Source organism: Heliangelus exortis, chromosome 1 (genome assembly GCF_036169615.1).
Source record: "Heliangelus exortis chromosome 1, bHelExo1.hap1, whole genome shotgun sequence".
NCBI lineage: Eukaryota > Metazoa > Chordata > Aves > Apodiformes > Trochilidae > Heliangelus > Heliangelus exortis.
Window position 1 is genome coordinate 138,549,168 of NC_092422.1, and position 21,614 is coordinate 138,570,781.

Sequence of the window (21,614 nt, forward strand, 5' to 3'; positions counted from 1 at the left end):
TGAGGGAAAAAACTAAGCCTTTCGTTCCAATTTCCTTTTCATGGGATAATAAATGGTGTTGGGCAGCAAAGGCAATCCCAGGCTGAAAAGCACCAGGGTAGAGCTAAGGAGACAAAAGTTTTTGTTTTGGGTTTTTTATTCACTGCCAATTTCTTTTGCTACTTAACCTCTTTAGCCCAAAACCAAGGCATTTCTGAAAATCCACATCAGCCACAAATTTAGCTCAGGCCAGGGTGTTCTGATTTTCACAGTACACTATCTTCCCCAAACTCTAAAGCAGCCTTCTTTAAGAGGCCTTGAAAAGGAGGCAAAAAAAGCCGTCAGCCATGCTCCTCTTTTTAGCTCAGTAAAGCTGGAACTATTGCTTCCACCTCTAGTATTTCTTGTGGAGGATAAACTCTTGGTTGCTATTATATGGATGCCTGGTACTCATATACCAAGTTCCTTTCCCAGTAGAAAATGGGCATAATAAAAATGACTACCATTTGTGAAGCCAGCTCTGTGCAGGGTGATTTCCAGATGAGCACTGGGCCATCTATCACCGTGTTCCCTACATGGCCAGCAAAGCCACAGAGTCCCCAGACCGAAAGAAATGAGGTGTTTTCTTTTTCCATGCCTACTCAAAGCAGCAAAAGGTCAACCCTGGCTGGCTGCTGCTTCTGGGCTGCAGGGTATAATCTGCACTGCTCACAGAGGCAAAGCAGCTCTTGAATTTCTGGAGAAAGCTCAGGGGTAAATCTGGGTAAAGGAAGGAGCTTAAGCCAGCAGAGGAACCAAACCCCAAAAAGCCAAAGCAAAAAGAGGTCTTTTAAGAGTTCACTTTAAGCAATTATTTTCCCTGTGTAAAGTCAGTGCAGGGAAAGGCCTTACCTGCCAGGGAGCTATTTGGGCAAGCACATTCTAGCAGACTGGTACCCCCTTCAGCATCAGCTTTCCTGGTCCTTTCTTTTATTTGGAGAGAATTTAATATTAATGGAGCTCTATCACAGTTGCAATCCAGTGCCATTACCATTACTAAATGCCAGCAGTCTTCACCAAATTTCCACCCATTACTGATGGATCTGATTCTCTCCTAATCTCGGAAAAAAAAAAAAAAAAAAGGAAGGGGCAGCCAGCTTCAGTAAAAACCCACAGCCTTGCTTTCAACCTTCTCCATGTATCACTCCATGCTAAATTACCAGGGGTCTGTCATGTTGCAGATGCACCTGGGAAAGCCAAAGGGACCAGATCTTTTCCAGCCATCAGGAAAGCAAACAAGTTGTACTTGCTTTTTCTAAAGAAAATATTTATTTGCAGGAAATGTAAAGCATAATATACTTAGCTACATACATGTTTAGGCTACAAAAGCAGGTAGTCTGTTCTCCCATAGAATCAAAGAGACAACTTAAAAAGGAAAACCAGCAATTTCCTTCCACCCAACAGACATGTTTACAGTGTGAACAATCAGGTGGGACTGTATCCAGATGACAGCACTTGTACAAAAATAGAGAGGCCACTGAACACACATACACAGAGTCAGACTTATGGCAAAAGAAGAGAGGTACCTGCAGTGACAAGAGGCTCCAATGGAATTTACCAAGGAGTTTAAGGGGGTGTGATCTTGCACTAGGATCACTATCTCTTTCAACTTAGATAGTTTAAAATGTTTGCAGGAGCCCATACTGTAAGCACTGGAACAGAGAGGGAAAGATCAGCTTAAATGCCTCAGGGGTGTCACATGCAGAGTGACTCACAGTCACAAGGTGTTGTTTTGCATGGCCCAAGGCAGTGGTTTTGGCCCTCTGTACATGTATTCAAGAGGGCAACACCAGGTAACCAACCCTTGGAAGGCTCAGCAAACCTCAGGAAACCTATCAGGTAAACTGTGATTGTGTACATGGCCCTCCAAGAACAAGCTGCTCCCCCCCACTGGCATCTTATTGCAGCCATAGGGAAGTTAGGGCTGTAGAGCTCATGAGAAAGGGATCTTTAAGTCCTCTCCCAGAATACCAGTTCAATGAATTGTGTTCCAAGAGCTGTCAGCTCTCAGGGGCCACTTTTTTTAAGGCTAACTTACACCATTTAAAAAAACCAACCCAACAAAAACCCACAAAACATTCAAAGCCATTAATTCGGCAGCACAAAACCAACACTGGAATATACAATAAAATCTAAAGTAATAATTTTTTTGCACCAAGCTGGAGCTGTTCTACAGAAAGGCCAGACAACCCACAACACAAAATGACACAGTGCAACAACCTTCAGCTGACAGTTGTGAACAGGACAGATTTCAGACAGCAACTCACACAGCTCTTTTACGAGTGCTCGGTGATGTGGAATGTGAACAGGTTTCTGGACTTTCTGTTGCACCAAGTGGAATGTGCCCTGTGTGTACAGGTAGATCCTTGTATTTAGCAAGGCTTACAACATCAAAAAAAAAAAAAAAAAAACACCAACAAATTGTGTTTTGGGTTTTGTTTTGCTTAATTGCTCACCATGCACACATGCACAGAGGCACACATGCTCACACTCAGTCGTGCTAACTGTACAAAGGAGGAGAGCAAGACACAGTTACATCAGCACCACTGAATTAAAATCTGATATGGCAAAGTCAGATATGAGCAGAGTTCTGTTAAAAGAAATTGATTACCTGCCTCAGCTTCTCCCTCCCTCTCTTCTACTCCCTTAATTATGGGCTGCTAAAGTTCAGAAAGATTTTTACCTGCTGGTTGGAAGGGAAAATGGTATATACCAGGAAGGTCAGATATGCATAAAGAGGACTGCACAGTGTTAAAGAGCAAGGGGAGGAGTAAAGCTAAAACAAAGGAGGAAAGTTATGAAAAAGGCTATCATTGCTGATTTATGGAATGAAAAACTAGGTGGTTTCTCTGTGATGTCATGAGTCCCCCTTCACTTGCCACTTCTTTACTCTTTTCTGTAAAATAGATCTACAAATCTATCTTTCCCATGTTTTGTTCTCACCTATTCAGTTTGAACTCTTGGAAGAAGAATATGGAGATGGGCTTTATGACAGAGACTACTGGTAATACAGAATATCCAAACTCCACTTCAGCATCACAACTGAGAGCTTCCTGCAAGATGCACTCAACTACATAGGAACTCAATTCATATATATACACCCTGGTAAAGCAGAAAAAGGCTTGCCACAGAAATCACAAAAACAAATGGCAATTTCCCTCTCAACCCTGGAGTCTCCAGTAGGTGCTTATCACCTAAGTAACATGGTACTAACTGGGATCACACCCTCAACATATCCCTGAATAACCTCTGTCTCTGGCCAGGAGAAAGCTACAGTTTCCTGGCCCACTGCCTGAATCCTCACATTTTATTCGTAGAGGCCTTAACACATACACCAATTCATTCATCTCTGCAGCCCCCCAAAATTGTTTGCCTCTAAGACTAATAGTGCAAAGCAGCAAGGCATCGTAGCACTACACTACCTATATAGGCTAGTACAACTTTTGTAGTTACAAAGTACTGACCTACCATTTCACCTTCAAAATACAAAATGTTCCCTTTCTAATTAGCAACTTGAGAAAGAAATATTTTAGCCGCCAAGAGTATAAAAATACTCTGTGTGCTTCTGTTCTTAGCTGCACGGGTTTTGTACAATGGCCTCTTGGCATTAGCTAGAATCTAGAGCCCAAATACTCAGTGGAAATCCTTCCCAATGTAGCAATTAGTATAATTCATTTACTTGACCTACATTCTAAATGTGTCTAGACAGAATTCACCAGTGATACTTTGGAAGGATGGGAGTAGAGGAGTGGTTGGTTTCTTCAGGGTGGGGAAAAAAAAAAAACAAACCAAAAACCAACCAAATACAACAAATAAGAAAAGTTTTCAGATTATTTTTCAGCTCTACATTAGAAAAATCAAGAATACGTTGAGATACATTGTTACACAAGAAATATGGAAGAGGTCCCTTGCCATTATAAGTCAGCCCTGCAGCCTCCAAAAGCAGTAAGTGAGAAGCATGCTGCATCCTATCAGCTGGGATCTGGCCTAAGAATCTCAGCCTAATCCATTATTAGTCTGTTGTGCTGAAAAATATTGAATGGTAGAGATGAAATATGAGAAATGCAGCAAAGAACTATAAATAGCCTGGGGAAAAAAAACATTATCTACACACTGGTAACAAGGTTAGAGCTGTCACATGCCCTCTGCTTGATACTCTTTAAATATACACAGATAAAAAAAAATAATGCCCTACATTCCTTCAAAGCTTACCTCCCTAGAAGCAAAGACCTGACAGATCTAGACATGCTTTAAAGCTCTAGGCCAAAAGGTAAGTTTACTACTGTGTATAAAATTGTGCTGACAAGCAGCATAAAGTTACAGCTGAAGACTCCAAGGATCAGTTAAGTACTCTAAAGGAAATGGAAATCAAGTAGCACATAAGGCCTTTGCCTACCATGTCCATACGTGCAGATTATTCTACAGCACCAGCTCACTGGAAAATGTATACTGGCAGAAGGCTAAGACCTCAAGTATCATAGCTGAACTAATTAAAAGCACTCACTACACCTTCTCTATGCCCTCAACACAGAGCACACACAGCTGCCTCTCCACCCTGCAGTGCATCACCAGGCACACTTGGGTCACCCCTGGAATGCCAAGGTTGGCAGTGCAATTGCATCTCCTGCCTCCTGTGTCCCCCTGCAAGGTGAGCAACACAGCCAGAAACTACCTCTGGAGACTGTGAGATCCTTGTTGTGTGACAGCCTGTGGGTAGGTGATGACAGGAGATTCTTTGGCCCCTAGAGTCTAGCAGAGAAACCTGTTCTATTAAGGCTCCTGAAGAAAAACTATCACAAATATAGCAAAGAAAAGCAAAGGTTTTCATTATTATAAAGAAGTAATATTTAATACAATAAATCCCCAAGCAATGTGTGTGCTAGATCAAGAGATTCCCCAAAAGAGTACCTAAAAATAACTTAAAGCATTACGCAAAATAAGATTATAGAAACAGATTATCAAACAGTTACAAGAAAATTGGTATGGCCATACTGGCTTGGATGAATTAGTTTAGAGCCAGCCCCAGACTGTGGCCAGTTCAAAATGCTCCCAATCAGACTATCTCCCAATTAGATTTGAACCAATGCACCCAAATTAAGCAAACTAAAGTGCAGTAGGTTTTGGAGGGGGGCCAGCAGTGTTTAGGGTTTGCAAAATTGTTTAAGTATTGAGAAATAATTCAAATTTGGTTTTAATACAGTGAGGCCAGCCAAATCTGCAATGGGAGGTGATCCATTTAACTGGTAATGGGCATGATCTGAGGCAGAGTGGCCTCCTACTTAGGCACAGTGAGAAATGTGTAAGTCAGAGCAGTGTTATGTTCAGTCACCTGGGGCCTCTTCTGCAGAAGACTTAACCCTTCAGCTGCCCTCAGAGGTGGAAAACCATGGGTGCTCTAAGAAAAAGAGACATTTTAAGGAATTTTCTAACCTATGACACTGACTGTAAGGGTCAATCCCAGCTTTCACCTGTCACTTTGCTGACCTCATGTGGCTAAGCAATGCAGCCACCCCTTGTGGCAACCACCAGTGCTCACTATTTATGTGATGCCTTAAATCATTAAAAAAAAAAACCATACAAAAGCTGTTGCTGGACACTGGAATGATACAGAGGACCCAGTAGGATCACTGTGAAGGGAAAAGGATAAGAGGTAATGGGCACAAACTTGAGCACAGGAAGTTCCATATTAACTTGAGGAAACTTTTTTACTTTGAGGCTGCCCAGAGAGGTCATGGAGTCTCCCTCCAGAGACATTCAAAACCTGCCTGGACACCATCCTGTGCTCCCTGCCCTAGGTGAACCTGCTTGGAACACTTGGAAAAAAGACTACAACAGGATTTCTCCTCTCATTGCCACCAAAGGTAAAATAATAAAAGGCACTTACACAGAAGAATGGGGAATTATCTAGAAAGCACATCTGTACACCAAAACTCATTGCTAGCTCATGGAGTCAGGCAGATGTTTCACTGTCCCTACTGTGAAACACCTTATTAAAATGGCACAGTAGGGGCTGATCCACAGCCCCCTGTAAATCACCCAATTCTTTCCATTCATTTCACTGAGTTTTGAGTGAGGCCTGAGGGTGGCAAAATAGGATACCAAAGGAACAAAGTCTAAGAAGAATGAAGAACAAGAAAGAAGCTGGTGTGGCAGCTGCTGTAATAAAATACAAATCCAATATTTTACAAAATAGAATAGTTGCAGGAAATATCTACTGTACATGGTAAAAAATTACTTGTAAGGCTAGGTTAGTTTTTCCCTTATTTATCATTAGGAAAAAAATAAAAGAAAAAAAGGAGCTTCAAAATTTGTTACACTTTTTAAAAATTTACTTCTTCTGGTAAATTGTAAAGGAGCTATGCTAGCCTGCTGAATTAGGGTTTTCATATTAAATCCATCCTCAGTGAAGTCTGAGTACCCTTCTGTATTAGCCACATAAAACTCTGCTCTACTCCAGCCACAGGTTCAACTGTGCCACTGCAAAGACAAATTACAAAAAGCACAGCATGGGCAAAGGCATGACCAGGGTACTGAGAGAGGGAGAACCCTTAAAGGCAACATGAGACAAGGTGGAAAAAAAGCAGGGAGAAGAGTACTGGACCAGGATCAGGCCTGGATACTGCTCTTGGCTTTTCCACTGAACATGGGCCAGCCACTCCCCCTCCCTATGTGCCCATCTCATCCCTGGTTTGCCTCATCTCCCACCAACTCCTCAGGTCAGAGGCTGTCTTGCCTTACAGTTAATAGAATAATTACCACCTCCAGTCTGAACTGTGCCTAGATGGGGCACATTTCCCTACCTCTTCAGCTAAGCAGTTGATCTAAGATCACACCTCTGGCAAACGCGGTAGGAGGGAGATAAGACACATGGCTTTCTTTTTGCACAGTTCAGGTTTGGGATGAGAGAATGGATGTTCAGTGATATTTGTGTGTCTGATTTCAGAGTTTGCCCAGACCACTTGCAGGGTTAGGGAAGCTCAGTTTGCTTCATTGTGACTGCCCGAACAAAACTTTGCAAAGCTAATAAATACTATTTACAACAGTAACAGGAAGATGGCAAGGAAAGGAAAACACAGGACAATCTGACCAGGTCTACAAAAGAAATTCTGTCAATGCATCTAGAAGCCAATAAATTAAATTCATATGGTCCTCTCAGGAGGCACTTCTGGTTTAAGCCTTAGATTGATTTAGTTTGTTGGAAAGGAACCGATTGAATATAAACAGATTAGCCTTAAGAAGACTAAAGGACATCCATCCAAAACACTGCATAAATTTAACAAAGCCTGCTTTCTAAACAGATTTAGTTAAACTAGTGTAATTCTCCCACACAAAGTGTGACAAGACAGCAACTGATCTTTGCTTGAATTCCACAAGACTAGGAGCAAGGAGGGAAGCCTACCAGGCCTGCTTTCAACCCAGAGAGAAACCTACCCCACTAAATGAGAAAGAGGCTGAAGGGCAGAAGAGAGAGACACAGAGGATGACAATGCAGCACCAACATCACCCACCCTGCTCCTGCCTGTGCTGTTAACTCAGCAGTGTCAGGGTCAGGGTCCTTTCTTGTCCCTTCAGAAGCAGGCTACACACCTGCTTCTCAGTCACCCCAAAAGGCTCAAGTGCAGCAGGCATGGAGCTGTCATTAGATTCTGAGTAGCATCATGCTGCACCTCCTCTTTCTCTCAATTATCTTCTCCCAAGAAACCCATCCCCCACATGTTCCCATCGGTTTTGCATATTTCACTCTTCTTCAGAAATGTCTTTGTGCTCAGATGAGGATGTGTGCATGCCCGCACCCACCCACCAGTCACTGGCACACTGCTGGCATCATCTGCCACCATAATTCAAACCTGCCCTGCCAGTATTAGACAGGAAAGGAATAAAAGCAAAGACAGAGACTGTGTGCGAAGTGAGGAGGGGAGTTACAAAGAGAAGAGATCCCATCTGCAGTCACAGCCTCACCAGTCAATGCAGAAGTTGAACTCCCTCTCTTTTGTGCTTTGGTTCACTAAGGATGACAAGAGTCATGGGGACTTTGGTTGAAAACATATGGGAAAGAGGGAAGTCAAGAAAAAAAGGCCTTTTTTATTTTTAAGAGGTGGCGTTGACTCTTCTATCTATTTCAATTATCTTCAGTGTTTCATTTCCTTCTAGTTCGGAGTTGACTCTGCAGGGAACAGAAGCAAAAAAACCCAAAGGTTAATGCTAATAGTAATTTTTAAAAATACATATTCAGCTTAAACTGGCTAATGGTAAAAAGGCACTCAGTATTCACCAGGTGCTTATCAGCTGGAGTATGGTAAAAAACAATTAATCAGCTCTTTGGCTCCAAGTATAACTTCTAGACAAGAGCTCAGAAGGCATGCTTGGGGTGATATGGCTCATCCTAGCTCTTAGAGTAACATCCTTCCAAACAAAATCCCTCTCTCTGGTGTCTGGTGTGCTTGCCACTGTTTGATAGCAGAGACTAAGACCGGGGCCAACAGGACAGTGGCAGTACAAGAAGAGGTACAGTGGAAAGAAAACTGCAGACACATTTAAACCATTCAATCTCTTTCTTTTCAGAAATCCAAAAACTTGCACTGACCCTAAATAATAACTAAAAAAAAGTATTACGAAAGAACTCTCTGTTAAGTAGTTCAGATAACTCTGCAGGTCTGTCTCTTAAGACAGGGTCCTTTAAACTTTCCCCAGTAATGTTTTAGTAAGATCACTGCTGCGAGAAGCTCCAGCTTTTCACACCCTAACCTCATAGAAAGCCCAGTGAGTCACAACCTCACGCTTCCACCCAACTGGTAAAAGCTTGATCCTTTTGAAGAGACAGAAGTAAGTGCTTAAAGAAGTGAGCAGGCACAGTTAGCAGGCTTAGTGGTGTTGGGTTTCTGGCAGAAACAAGGTAGCTACAACATTGTTGCAACCCCTTCTCCAGAATAACAATAATAATAATATATAATAACAATATAATAATAATAATAACAGTAATAATAATAGTATCTCCAGATAGAGACTGAATTCTTCATACTCCACAGCATCCAGCATAACTGAGCCCCTGGTCTTATTGCTGACCTCCAGGCACAGATGCCAGTGATGCTGGACACTGGCATGGCAAGCAGCCCCCCCTGCACTCACCTGTGCTGCTGCAGGCCCAGCAGCACTGATTTCTCCAGCCTCGTCTCGTTGGCTATTGTGAACTGCATGATTTCATCCTGCTGTCCCCCTGGCATGGCTTCCAGGGACAGTGCTGGGTACTTGGAGGTGTCTGCTTGCCTCTCATTGGGATCTGCAAAGGAGATGGGGCTCGACGACTCCTCGAGCTGGTGAGGCTCTTCATAAATGAGCAGACTCCTTGACCTCACTGCATACAAAGACAGAAGGCAAAAAGAGATCAAAAATGGGCAACTCAGAGAACAGCCCTGGTCATTTCAGGAAAGGGAAACCATTAGAGAAGAACTAAAACTGCAAAGGTTTTCTTTTTTCACAGGGATTTACTGGTAATTTGATCACTGAGGAAAGATGGTAGAGACCAAAAACCTCTGAACTATTAAAAAAACAAACCAATCACTTTGGTAATATATGGTTTAAACAGCTGGTAAATTATGAGTATGCAATACCAACTGTTTCCCACTTGGACCCTTTGTTGGCACTGGTAAAGGAAACACCAGCTACCATCAGCTGTGCATTTTAAGAGCATGAGCATTGGCTACCAAACAGAAATCCTGCTATCTTTTACAGACCACTAGTTTTAGTTCCACAAATGGAAACAGAAAGGCTTTAAACCGAGTAAAGTACCAAGCAGCCTAGCAGGGAAAGGCTTTGCCCATATCTGTGCAGTTTTCTGGCAACAGAACATCTTGCCAAGGTAGCCTTTGAAATACATAGGTATATCAATGAATGGCCTGCTTAGGAGCAGAAAAGAAAGAGGTGCCTGAGGAAGGGGTTAGGGATGGGGGTGGAAAACAAATGTCAAAGCACAACCAAGCAGAGAGCAAGACTGAGATAGTTGTCACTTACCAATGGAGTCTGTGTAGGACTCTGGTGAGGAATGCTGCCTGGGCAACACCATCTTTGTAGCAGAAGAATATGGCCCATAGCTCTGAGAGAAGCTGCCAAAAACTACTGCAAAGCATAGCACCACCATCTGGCAAAAGGAGGATGCAGAAGGGATAAGTGCACTTGGCCAACACACCCACATCAAAACTAACAAACACAAATCAGATCTGATACATCTTCAAAACAGATCATTTGAGGCCTCATTTCATGACTATATACAGTGTATCCTAGCAAAAGCACATCTAAAATAACAGTTTGGTGATTTAAAGGGCACATTTCAACTGGACTTTGTTTTCAATGTCTGCCACCACTTTGGTCCATAGTCCTATTTACTCCCAAAGTAGAAAAGCAGACACAGCCACCATGTGTGGTTTGCAGATACTGTCAGGAATTTCCAAGGTTATTTCTGGTGCTGGCTCCAGTCTTGCTTCAAAGTGACAGAGGAGCTAGCAGACAAGGAGTACAGCTTAGGCCTTGAAAATAATTTCTATCAATTTATAGCACTAGTATAAAGGGAACTTGCTGGCTGTGTCTATGGAGGAAAACAGGAAAAGTTTCATTCTAATTCTTTTCTTATCCTGGGTATTACTGAAATAGGACAGAGGTAGATTCATAGCTTTGGTCATATTTTTATTTTGGATGAGCAAAATTATTTTTACTGGTATCAAAAGAACCAAGCATTGAAAAGTCACCCTCGTTCTCATTTTACAACCCTGGACACCATTTCTCACCTACGATATTGTAGGGAATAATAAAACATGTTACTCAGAGGAGCAGTGCTCCTTTTTTCATCACTGCAGCATGCAATCAAAAGCAGAGGCCCAGTCACCACAAGAATTAAATGCCTTCCCACAATCATTAATCTTCATCAGCCAGAAGTATCACCTACCTCAAAATTAAGCATCAAAATTTGAAGGGAACTTTACCAAGCTGAGAATTTGCAAGTGGGGGCTGCGCAGAACAGGGGATGGTGCTTTTGTGGAAAGAGATTCTTACTGCCCTACAATTCCCAGTTTCAGGGACACTCACCATAAGACAGGTCCCTGTCTGTGTGCTGGCTGCCTTACAGGAACGGGACACTTTCCCAGCAACCATAGCTTGGAGTCTCTGCAACTGCTGCAGAAGGGTTCTGGAAAGCAAAGACAAGAGACAGGCATCAAATTCATTGATCTACTTGTTGGTTAAACAGCTTTTTGCTTCAAATTCCACCTCTGGTGATAATACAGCATTTATGACAAAGTACAGGTAGTTAAAGTCCTTCCCTTGAAGTTACTAGCAAGGAACGTTTCAGTTTTCCAAGATTTTTTCATGTACAAACACTGGAGCTTTCAAAAAGATCATCTGCCTTTCCCTCAACTGATGGGCCACAGTTCCCAAACAAGGACTTCATCAGCACTTTCAGAAGGCTCTTACAAATAAAAACTGTATTTTTGCTGTTTCTATGAGAAGTGAATCTGGTAAGCATGTAAACTGAAGCTGCTCAATACACAAGTGATTAGTTGCATACATAACCTGGTTCTATGCCATGAATCCAGCAGGACTTTCACCAGTATTTACAAAGGTGCAGTGGCAAGTTTATAACTGATCTAATCGGTGACAGAGGTATATGGATACCTCCTTTTTCTGAAAACCTGTTGTACAGTGGTTGAACCACATGTTTGACCACTTTAAAAGAGGTCCTAAAGCCAGGCATAGGCACAGACCCCATTTCTCAAATTGTTCTCCTAAATAAAGCACTTCATTGCTATTTGCTAAATCCTTCAGGAGTAGACAAAAATCAGATACTTCAAGTGGCTACTCTGCATCTTTCAGAGGTCCCAACCACAATGCCAGTTCTTGTGTTGCTGTCTGGAGTCAACAGTCTCAGATCAGGAAGATAATCTCCTGTCTATCTGGCTGGTTTTTTTCTTCTGTATTAGCATCACTACAGGCAGGATACTAGTCATTTAATTGTGAAGTTATCCCAGAGAATGATTAATACAGAGTTTTCACAGATGTGTTCATTTTGTTTTCATTAAAGCTTTTTTTACAGACAAATAGCAACCCAGATGCCTGTCCTCGACAGAGTAAAGTGTAGCACAATTTTGCATCAACATTTTAGTTCTGCTGTTTGTTTCCAATTTTACTTTTCACTGCTACTTCTCTTCTTGCAACCTATTGCAGAAGGTAACCCCCACAAAACTCCAGACAACAGCTTTGGAAGTTGTGACGTCAAATGGTAAAGCAAGAGGCAAGGTCAGGATGTCAGAGAAAATAGAAGGATTATTTTAAGATCAAACTGGCTAAAAGCTAATTGTAGGACAGACCCAGAGGTGCCTTCACAGCTCAATATACACCAGTCTGCTTATTATTATAGATTTTTTTAATCATCAATGCTCATTGCTAATTAGGGTTTAATGAATTCAAGGACTTCAGGAATGCATTCTGAAATGAGCTCAAGGCATTCTCACAGAACAGATTTATCTGGGCCAGCAGATCCTTCTCAACTTATTAAGGAAGGATGTCTTGCATACTCTTGGGAGCATGGTTTATTCTGCAACACGGAATTTAAAAAAGGAAAGTGGTTTGTTTTAATTCAGTCCTATATTCTCTATTTGAGCCCACAGGCAAATTAAGAGATGAAAACACTGTCCATCACATAAATTAGACCATCCCAATTCTTTGTTCCCTTCTGCACTTCTCCCCAGTTCCTCCTCACATCCACTCCTTGGCATGGGGTTCAAAAAGACTTGTGTACATGGTATATTTAATTTTCTGGCACAGAACATGCTGCATACAGTACTTCCACTATACATCACCAGCTATGTTACACAGCAATGCCTTTTTAACCCTGAAATCTCCATGCTATTATAGAAGACTAAATCTTTCCCTTTTTTCAGGACTGAGTGACTGGCCTGCTCTGCAGAGCAGGGAAAAAAATGCTCTCCTCCTCCCCAGCTTGGGGTCTGGCAGCAGCAGGAGCAGCACCCTTAAAATGCTGGTTATTCTTTCCACTTTCTGTAGAGGTGTCAGTGAGAAAACAGCTAATGGATGGTGAGGAAATAAAGAGAAATGAGGCAATTCTCCTCCCTTTGTTGATCTCTGCCTTTTCATGGCCAATTAAAAAAACCTGATGGACAGAGTGGGCCCAGAGAGCTGATTCCAAAACACTCTCTGTTTGGAAAATGTAACTAGGCAGGTATGCTGAGGTCTCCTAAACACAGAGGAAGATTCATCCATCACCTGATTTGCCAACTACCTTCATACAAAATGTCTTTCTTTTCCAAGTAATTTATCTGTTTAAGCAGAATTACCATCTTTTCAGCAGACAAGGACTCAGCTTGCAGACTATAGGTGCATTTTCAAACCTTATAAAAACAAGAGCTGAAGCAAGATCAAGAAAAAAGTTTGTTCAAAGATGACAGCAGTTCACCTTGCCACCATTAAAATGGGGTACACCTTTTTATTCTCTGTTTGCATCAGGAATGGTGGAAGACTGGCTTCCGAGATCAAAAGTTCTCCTTTCCCATGCAAAAAGTTCCATTCATTGTTATTTTACAGCTGCAGGGATGATGTGAACTAAGAGAGGGAAAAGGAGCAGGTCTCTGCTCAGCAGAAGAAGGACTTAAGTTTAAAAAATTAAAAAAAAAAAATGTTTCCACTAAATATGAGCAGGAAGGCCACAAATGCTTTTAGTGAAACACACTGGCTATGGCTAAGTTCTAACAGGAGAAAATGCAATCCCAAGGCAGTGTGCATAAGGGGATTTGCACCCACAGGGATTATTTTCACTGTCTGACACATTTCCCAGTGCTATTCAATTAGAGGACCACCTCTGTAGGAGGTGTGAACGTGCTTTCACGCTTTTCCCTGCCAAATAGAAGCACCTCATAGGAAAGCTGTAAAGTGACTGAAGACCCCTGCTCTTCCTTCCACAAACTGCCAGCAAAATCACTCTGCCTGTGATGCCTTGGCTTTGTGTGCACATTCACATCTACATCTTCAGAAAAGCCCCTTCCACTATCAAAGTAAGGAGTAAGTCAAGGCTTCCCCTCTGCTTCCAGTGACAATTTGATAAAGGAGAGGAAGCTTGTCACTCCAGGACCTTGCCACCTGGGAGGCTTCTTCAATCCAGTGTTTATGTTTAAAATTCAACACTGATTTAAACAAAAAAGGCAGCTTCGAGGAGATGCCAAACATTGTTTCTGTTGATCAAGATTTATCTACTTCGTGAGGAACAAAACCTGATTTTGATAAGGTGGAAGAAAAATTGTTCTGTCTTCCAGCACACAGATTCCTTCTCTGCCAGTCCTGTTTGTAAGAAAAAGAGCAAATCCCAAAGCAAGGATTTCTCTGAAAGATCAGAATACCTCAAAGCAGAAAAAATTCCACATTTTTTCCTCATTTGAACTAAAGAAAAAAATCCAGGGATTTTTCATCAAAGATGTTTCAGCATGAAAAAACCCACAACAAAACAAAACAAAATAAAATAAAACAAAACCCACTGGCCTGCTGCTTTGAAAACGAAGAGTTGCTTCAGGTTTGTGAAGCTTTGCCAACTATTATAAGGGTGGTCGGAGATGAAGTGCAAGATATCTCATGCAATTTAAATCCAGATCCTTGAAAATCACTTTAGCAGCCTCAAATAAAGTAACAGCTACCCAAATAAGTAATGTCTGGCAGCTTTGGTAATGATAAACCCTATCATTTATCAGCTCAGGCTGATATGCAATTCAGTCTTTAGATGACTGAGAGTTGTAACAGCAGCTTGAGCAGGAGCATGAAAAATTAAAAAACTTTAAAGGCCTTTAAGGTGCCTGTCAGAGTGGAATCTCCACAACTTTCTAGTCACTACTACTGAGAGTAATGGAGAAACTCAAGCAGCTACTAGCATGCATTGTTCATGTGTGAAACTCTCACCCATATGCTAATTGGATCCTATGTCTACCATTTCCATGGCAAAAGCAATAATCAATATATTTATAAATACAAACTCAAGAGAAGTGAAAAGCAAAAGTAATTTTTTATGTCATGCACATCACCAGATGCTTCAGTACTGCCCTGAACCTCAAACAGTAACTGCTCCCAACCAGACAATGCTGGTCTCAGGGACCTTATTCAACCCCCTAGATCATTTGCAGTTTCTGCCTTCAGTCCCAGTGTGAAAATATGACAGCATCATAGAATCATAGAATCATAGAATTGGCTGGGTTGGAAGGGACCTCAAAGATCATCAAGTCCAACCCTTGATCCACTACCGCTGCAGTTACCAGACCATGGCACTGAGTGCCACATCCAGGCTCTTTTTAAATATCTCCAGGGATGGAGAATCCACCACTTCCCAGGGCAGCCCATTCCAATGCCTGATCACCCTCTCTGTAAAGAAATTCTTTCTAATGTCCAACCTAAACCTCCCCTGGCACAACTTGAGACCGTGCCCTCTTGTCTTGCTGAGAGTTGCCTGGGAAAAGAGACCAACCCCCCCCTGGCTACACCCTCCTTTCAGGTAGTTGTAGAGAGTGATGAGGTCTCCCCTGAGCCTCCTCTTCTCCAGGCTGAACAGTCCCAGCTCCCTCAGCCTCTCCTCATAGGATCTGTGCTTGAGTCCCTTCACCAGCCTGGTTGCCCTCCTTTGGACCTGCTCCAGGACCTCAATCTCCTTCCTGAACTGAGGGGCCCAGAACTGGACACAGGACTCGAGGTGTGGCCTCACCAGCACTGAGTACAGGGGCAGAATCACTTCCTTGGACCTGCTGGCCACGCTGTTCCTGATACAGGCCAGGATGCCATTGGCCTTCTTGGCTACCTGGGCACACTGCTGGCTCATGTTCAGCTTCCTGTCAATCCAGACTCCCAGGTCCCTCTCTGTCTGGCTTTGCTGAGGATCAAACCCTCTGGGTGACTGGGACAAGCCCGTTCAACTCTTCGTGCCAGATTCTTCTCAAACCCTGAGCTTTCTAAGATAGCAGTGCCCCATATTGAGATGCTACTCAAACCAAAGAAAGCCTGGCTCATTTGTGGGTACAAGACACAACAGATATGCCTGTAATAATGTGCTTCCTTAATTTTGAACAAATGGCCTAGAAAGAAACTTGGATGGATTTCTTTTAAAGGACTGAGTCACATAAATTCAGAGAGGAAACATATGCTAGTGTTCTAATACTAAAGATGTCAAAAATGCTGCAGTCACCCACTCAGAGTAATGAGAATGAAGAACTCCCCTGCATCTTGATCCTCAGCCTCCTGCCTTGCTTTTTAAGATGCATAAACCTTAAAGGAGATGCTTCTGGATGCAAAAGTTTTGACCACACTTGCACCTTTTACATGACATCTTTTCAGATCCAGAATTTCAGGCTAAAACAGTCTCTCAGGGAAGATTCTTCTAGATTTTTTCATGTTACTGAGAATAACATAGGAACATTTTTACCAGAAGAAATCCTAGTGTTTCAATGGTTTGGAGCCAGATTTTGAAATGCAAGCAGGGTTTCCCTGAAGCCTCAGGTATGTATCTGTACAAAAGATGTTTCATAGATAGAATAACGTGGTCTAAAATACTGATGGCACACACTGAAAGAAAACTTTGCTGTTCAATGGTTGTATGCTTTGGAAATTTCCTTTCATTTCCTCTCAGCTCCAGCCAGACTATAAAAATATGATACTGAGTAACAGCATATACATAAACATAAACTTTTCAGTAAGCAGGTATAGGCAAATTTTCCAGTAATGTAAAAAAACCCTATCTTTGACTTCAAATCCACATTGAATGCTTAAGCATTTTTACATGTAGTCACAGCTCATACATTCCTGTTATCTTTCTTCCACTCTTACAATTTTTCACAATAAAAGACCAGCTCTAGTGTTTGTAGATCTTTAAGATGAGACCTTCAACAACATCATTATTTTTTACTGCACTGAACACTTTAAGTTGCAACTAAAGCCACCCGAGGCTCTGTTTTGGGCATATTAAATAAGATACATGTGTGTGACTGTGTGCTAAGCACTTGGAGAAATAAAGTCCTAAACATTTATATCTGGGCATTCAAGAATAAACTGACACTGTATAATTTTGAAAATTACTGCTTTAAACTTTGATTCTTGACTGCACTTAGGAGATGGAAGTACAGGATGCTGCAAAGACAAATTAAAAAACATTTGAACACCTTCTGGATGCCACATAAAGGCTCTATGCAAATACCAATGAGGAAACCAGACATTCTGAACACACTGTAAGAAGTGGATAAAGTGCACACTGAACACTGGCCTAGAACCATTCTTTTAATGAGACAGTTGCACAATTATACTCTAAATAAGAAAAGTGTCTCTTTGGGGTTAAGGTGAAAAAAACCATAATAATCCACAAAACCCAATAATGTGGTATATTACATAATTCAGGCTTGATGAAAGCAGGCACTTTTACAAATTTCTCAGTACTTCAGTGTGAAGCTTCAACGGTTTGTATCTAAATTTAAAAAACAGCATCACCATGAATTAGAAGAATTTCTGTGCAGAGGGTCAGGAACATCAGCTCCTCTGCAGGAGATTACAAATCAGTATCAATGCTGTTGCAGAGGGAAGAAAAGCAACTCATCACACATACAAAGACTACAAAGGATCCAATTAGCTATAGTTTAAAAGTGCTTAGCACAAGAGAATTAAGGTAATCAAATAATAAAGAAGATGCTAAAGGTCCTGTCTAAAACAACAGACAGTACCAACAAAGCTGTTCTCATGACCACATCTGCAACAACTCTGAAATAAAAAAAAGCTGGCCAAATTTAGCTGGAGTGGAGAGAAGAACTCCAGGCTTGACAACACCTTGTCCTGAGTGATTAACCCACAGCTGCACCCTTCCTTAGAGCAGCTGGATTCAGCACCTCCTGGGACAGAACCTGGGAGAGAAAACCCTACTCTACACCTACAGAACAATTCCTGGTTCTTTTATATAAAACCCTGGAGGAAGATACAAGAGGCACAGAAATGGTTTGGCTCTCTTCAAAGAAGCAGCAGATGTCTTTATGCATGAGCAGTGTGTGGGAGAGACTCTCCAGCAAATTTCAGTGCTACAGGGTCTGGCTCCATGAAATTAGAGATTGAATCTGGAGATTGGAAACAACACATGCCACTCAATTAGCAATACACTGGCTGCCAGACAAGCTCTAGGGCCATTTTCCATGATTGTGGGCCCTATCTTCAAAACCAATCCCCCTCCCACACTTCAGTGCTGCCATCATGTTCTGTTCTGTGGTAATATTCAACATCACTACTAATGCCTTGAACTAGGTGTGAACAGTGGGCTTATAGAGTACCTACTTCTTGGAGTTTGCCATTGTGAGAACACAGTGAGCACAAGCCAGGACTGCCATTCCACTTGCCATTAACATTTGATTAAAAGCTCAGCTACTGAACATTTTCTGCCACGTATCATTTGAGAAGCCAACACTGAGTCACCCATTTCTTCAGAAATGAAGAAACAAAAAGTTGATTTTCCTCTCCAAATGAGGGAAATTCTGAGGGAGATGGCTAGAAGGGTGCACAATAATTCCAATGATATCTTATAGCCCAGAAGGAACTAATAATGACTCCTGGACTTCAGCATTGTAGTTTCTGCAAGTGTCATGCTCCAGGTCAAGGTCTCCTGTCAAAACAGTTTCTCACTAAACAAAGACAATTTGGAGAGAGGAGCTGAAGTTTTTTGTTTGTTATGTAACACATTTCCTTGTAGAAGAACTCAAAAAAGAGTTGCAAAAAGTTTCTCAAGCATACCACAGGCTAGGGAGACAGTGTAAGACCCAAGACACTACGCTTTTTGTCACACTGCAGTCATGATAACTGGCCTTCCTTATCTTTCTTTGACATTAACCAGATCAGACACAGCTATTCCTCACATTTCAATTGATCTCTTGGCTTCCAGATTTTCACTACAATGTCATGCTACATCTTTGTTTTATTCCCTTCAAACCTTACCTGTTAGTATTTTCCAGGACTTCAACTTTCTTACGCAGCTCACTATTTTCATTTGAACAAGTCTCAACTCTGAAGACAGAACAAGGGAATAAAGAGGAATGTAAAAATCATTTATTAAACTTGCTTTTACAGACAGCCCTATGCTCTTGACTACATTTAATAAAGTTACATCTACAAACTTTAATCTTTAATCATACTTCATGGTGTAAAAAACATCACAAAAGATACTACTAGCTGTAGAGCACCTGCTTAATCATCTTGGCTCAACTACATCCCAGCAGTTGCAGCTCACTCAGGATGGGCTGTAACTAATTTTTGCCTCTTGAAATAGCAATAGCAAAGATCCTGTTCAGCTACTCTCTGTGCATCAGGGCATGGTACAGATAGTTTAAAAGTCACAGAACATGTTATGTCTATGTTGTTAGCTAGTTTGGCTTTTTTTCTACAAAGGTGTTCAATGTGTGCATTTCATTGCTAGAATGAGACATGCCAAGCAATTTAGCAAATGCCATGCTTCTGAAACCAGATCCTCAAATTTAAAGTTTAGGGAGATAAATCAGCCAGAAGGATTGATTTCAAAGAGAGTGCTGATTTAACACTGCCCTGGAATAAATTACAGTGGGTTCATCATATGACATGCCACAAAATAGGCCCAAGTAAAAATATGGTACTCGTAAAAAGCCAAACATGACCAGCCAGAATAGCTTCAAGAAGAGAAAAAGGGAAAGGGAAATAGATTTGCTATCTGTATGTATATGGTGGAACTTCCCAAGAATACCTTTGAGAAAGCAAGACTCATCCATAAAGAAATAGGAAAAAAAGGATATCACCAAAAACGGTACAAGGGGTTTAACAGATCCGTCTTGTGACGTAAGAGAAATACCAGAATACTTCAATGTTGGAAGAAAGACTAATTTGGGATATAAATCACTGACTGAGGTTTTGGCTCATTCTCACTAAAGGAAGTTGATGGGTCACATGCTGTTTTCCTGAGTCCTGCTTATTTTCCCAGGCAGTCCTGACTCACCCACTTCCTATTTCTGTCTCCATCTGCTCTAGAAGACAGAATACATCCACCCTGAATCCACCTTTCCCCGGACACTGCCTACCCACGAGGTCCTGAGAGCTGCATGAGGAGGAGGCAACAGATGGGTCTTGCTTTATTTAAACCTTCTTGCTTTAAACCAAAGCCTCTGCTGGCACGTTAGCAACGTGCTGGAGGTAGACACAGATAGGAATGCAGCACCCCAGCACACATACAAGCACAAGCCAGAAGAAGGGCCTTTTCTTAGTTATAACCACGAGATGGCAGCTGGCACTCTGTGCACAAAGCAGTCTCAGCCTCAACAGCTGGATCCCTTCCCAATCCAGCAGCCACTGCTATTGGACTGCTTGAAACAGGAAGGAGGCTGGCTTACTTTTTTTCCAGACTGTCCATGTATTCTTTCTTTTTCCTTCTGCTTTCCTGGGCAGAGATCTAAGGGAAAAAGAAGAAAAACAGCAAATATTTACATAGAAAAAAAACCCAAAAAACCCCCAACATCAGTAATGAATTAATAAACTGGTAAAGCCTTGATGTTATTAGATTCAAGCCTCCATGCTGTTCTCGTTTCTATTTTGGTAAGCAAAGCACTGCCTTGGTCTGTTTCCACATGCTGAAGCAAAACTGTTCCCCTCAGCAGCAAAGAAGATTGTTCCTTGCTCTTACAGATCTCACCTTAAAAAGCACATCAGATTAATCTGGAGAGAGTATCCTACAACAAATACTAAAAAATGGTCCCCAGACCATGCCCTACATCTGAGAGAAGAAAAACCCCTTGTATGTGCTTGAAAGCAGCTTTGTAGAAAAAATCTTGCATGTCCAGATGGACAAGTCAAACATAAGTTAGTAATACAGCCCCACAGCAAAGATGCCTGGGTCTATGTTAACAAGACTATAGCTAAAAGGTCGAGAGAAGTGGTTCTTCCCCTCTATTCAGTGCCTATAAGATCACAGTTTACTGTACACAGTGCAGTGTACAGTTTCTGGCTCTGAAAGAAATACTTCGGAAGTACAGAAGCATCCCAGAGAAGGACCACTCCTATAATAAGTATGATGGAGCAAATGCCATTATCAGGAGAGGTAGAGAAGCTGAATTTGTTCAGATTTAGGGCCAAGGAGGGAATCTTATTGCTGTCATCAACCACCTCATAGCAAAGAGGATGTCACAGAGTCTTCTCAGAGGCATACAGCAAAATGGCAAGAGGCATCAAATGCAAGTTGCAACAAGGGACATTAGAATTCTAATTTGTTTTTACCACAAGAGTGGCCTAATCTGGGAACAGATCACCCAGAGATGCTGGGGACTTCTTAACCTTTGAGACAGTGAAACATGACTGGACAAATCCCTAAGCAATTTGGTCTTAGATGACCCTTTCATCATGACCCTTGCTTTCAAAGCAAGGAGCTGGACTAAAGGACCTCCAGACATCCCCTCCAATATAAATAACTCTAATTATATGAAAGTAGTACATAAAACACAAAAGGTCACTTCCAAAACTTTTGAAAAAAGTATATTACAAGACCAAATTTTAATTCAGTGTGGGCAAATTTACACCTCTATCTG

General features: G+C 41.7%; 1 protein-coding gene across 2 annotated transcripts in view; it reads right to left on the minus strand.

Annotated features, from left to right (window-relative positions):
- Positions 1-1,264: 1,264 nt before the first annotated feature.
- CREB3L2 (cAMP responsive element binding protein 3 like 2) overlaps positions 1,265-21,614 on the minus strand; it is an 82,762-nt gene continuing 62,412 nt past the window's right edge. For both annotated transcript variants that reach the window (XM_071727078.1, XM_071727069.1), the window contains exons 7-12: positions 20,427-20,485; positions 19,009-19,077; positions 11,095-11,194; positions 10,027-10,153; positions 9,145-9,370; positions 1,265-8,182 (exon numbers count right to left, since the gene is read on the minus strand). In XM_071727078.1, coding sequence (XP_071583179.1) covers positions 8,107-8,182; positions 9,145-9,370; positions 10,027-10,153; positions 11,095-11,194; positions 19,009-19,077; positions 20,427-20,485 — 657 coding nt within the window. In that variant the 3' untranslated portion in view covers positions 1,265-8,106. The remainder of the gene's footprint in view (positions 8,183-9,144; positions 9,371-10,026; positions 10,154-11,094; positions 11,195-19,008; positions 19,078-20,426; positions 20,486-21,614) is intronic.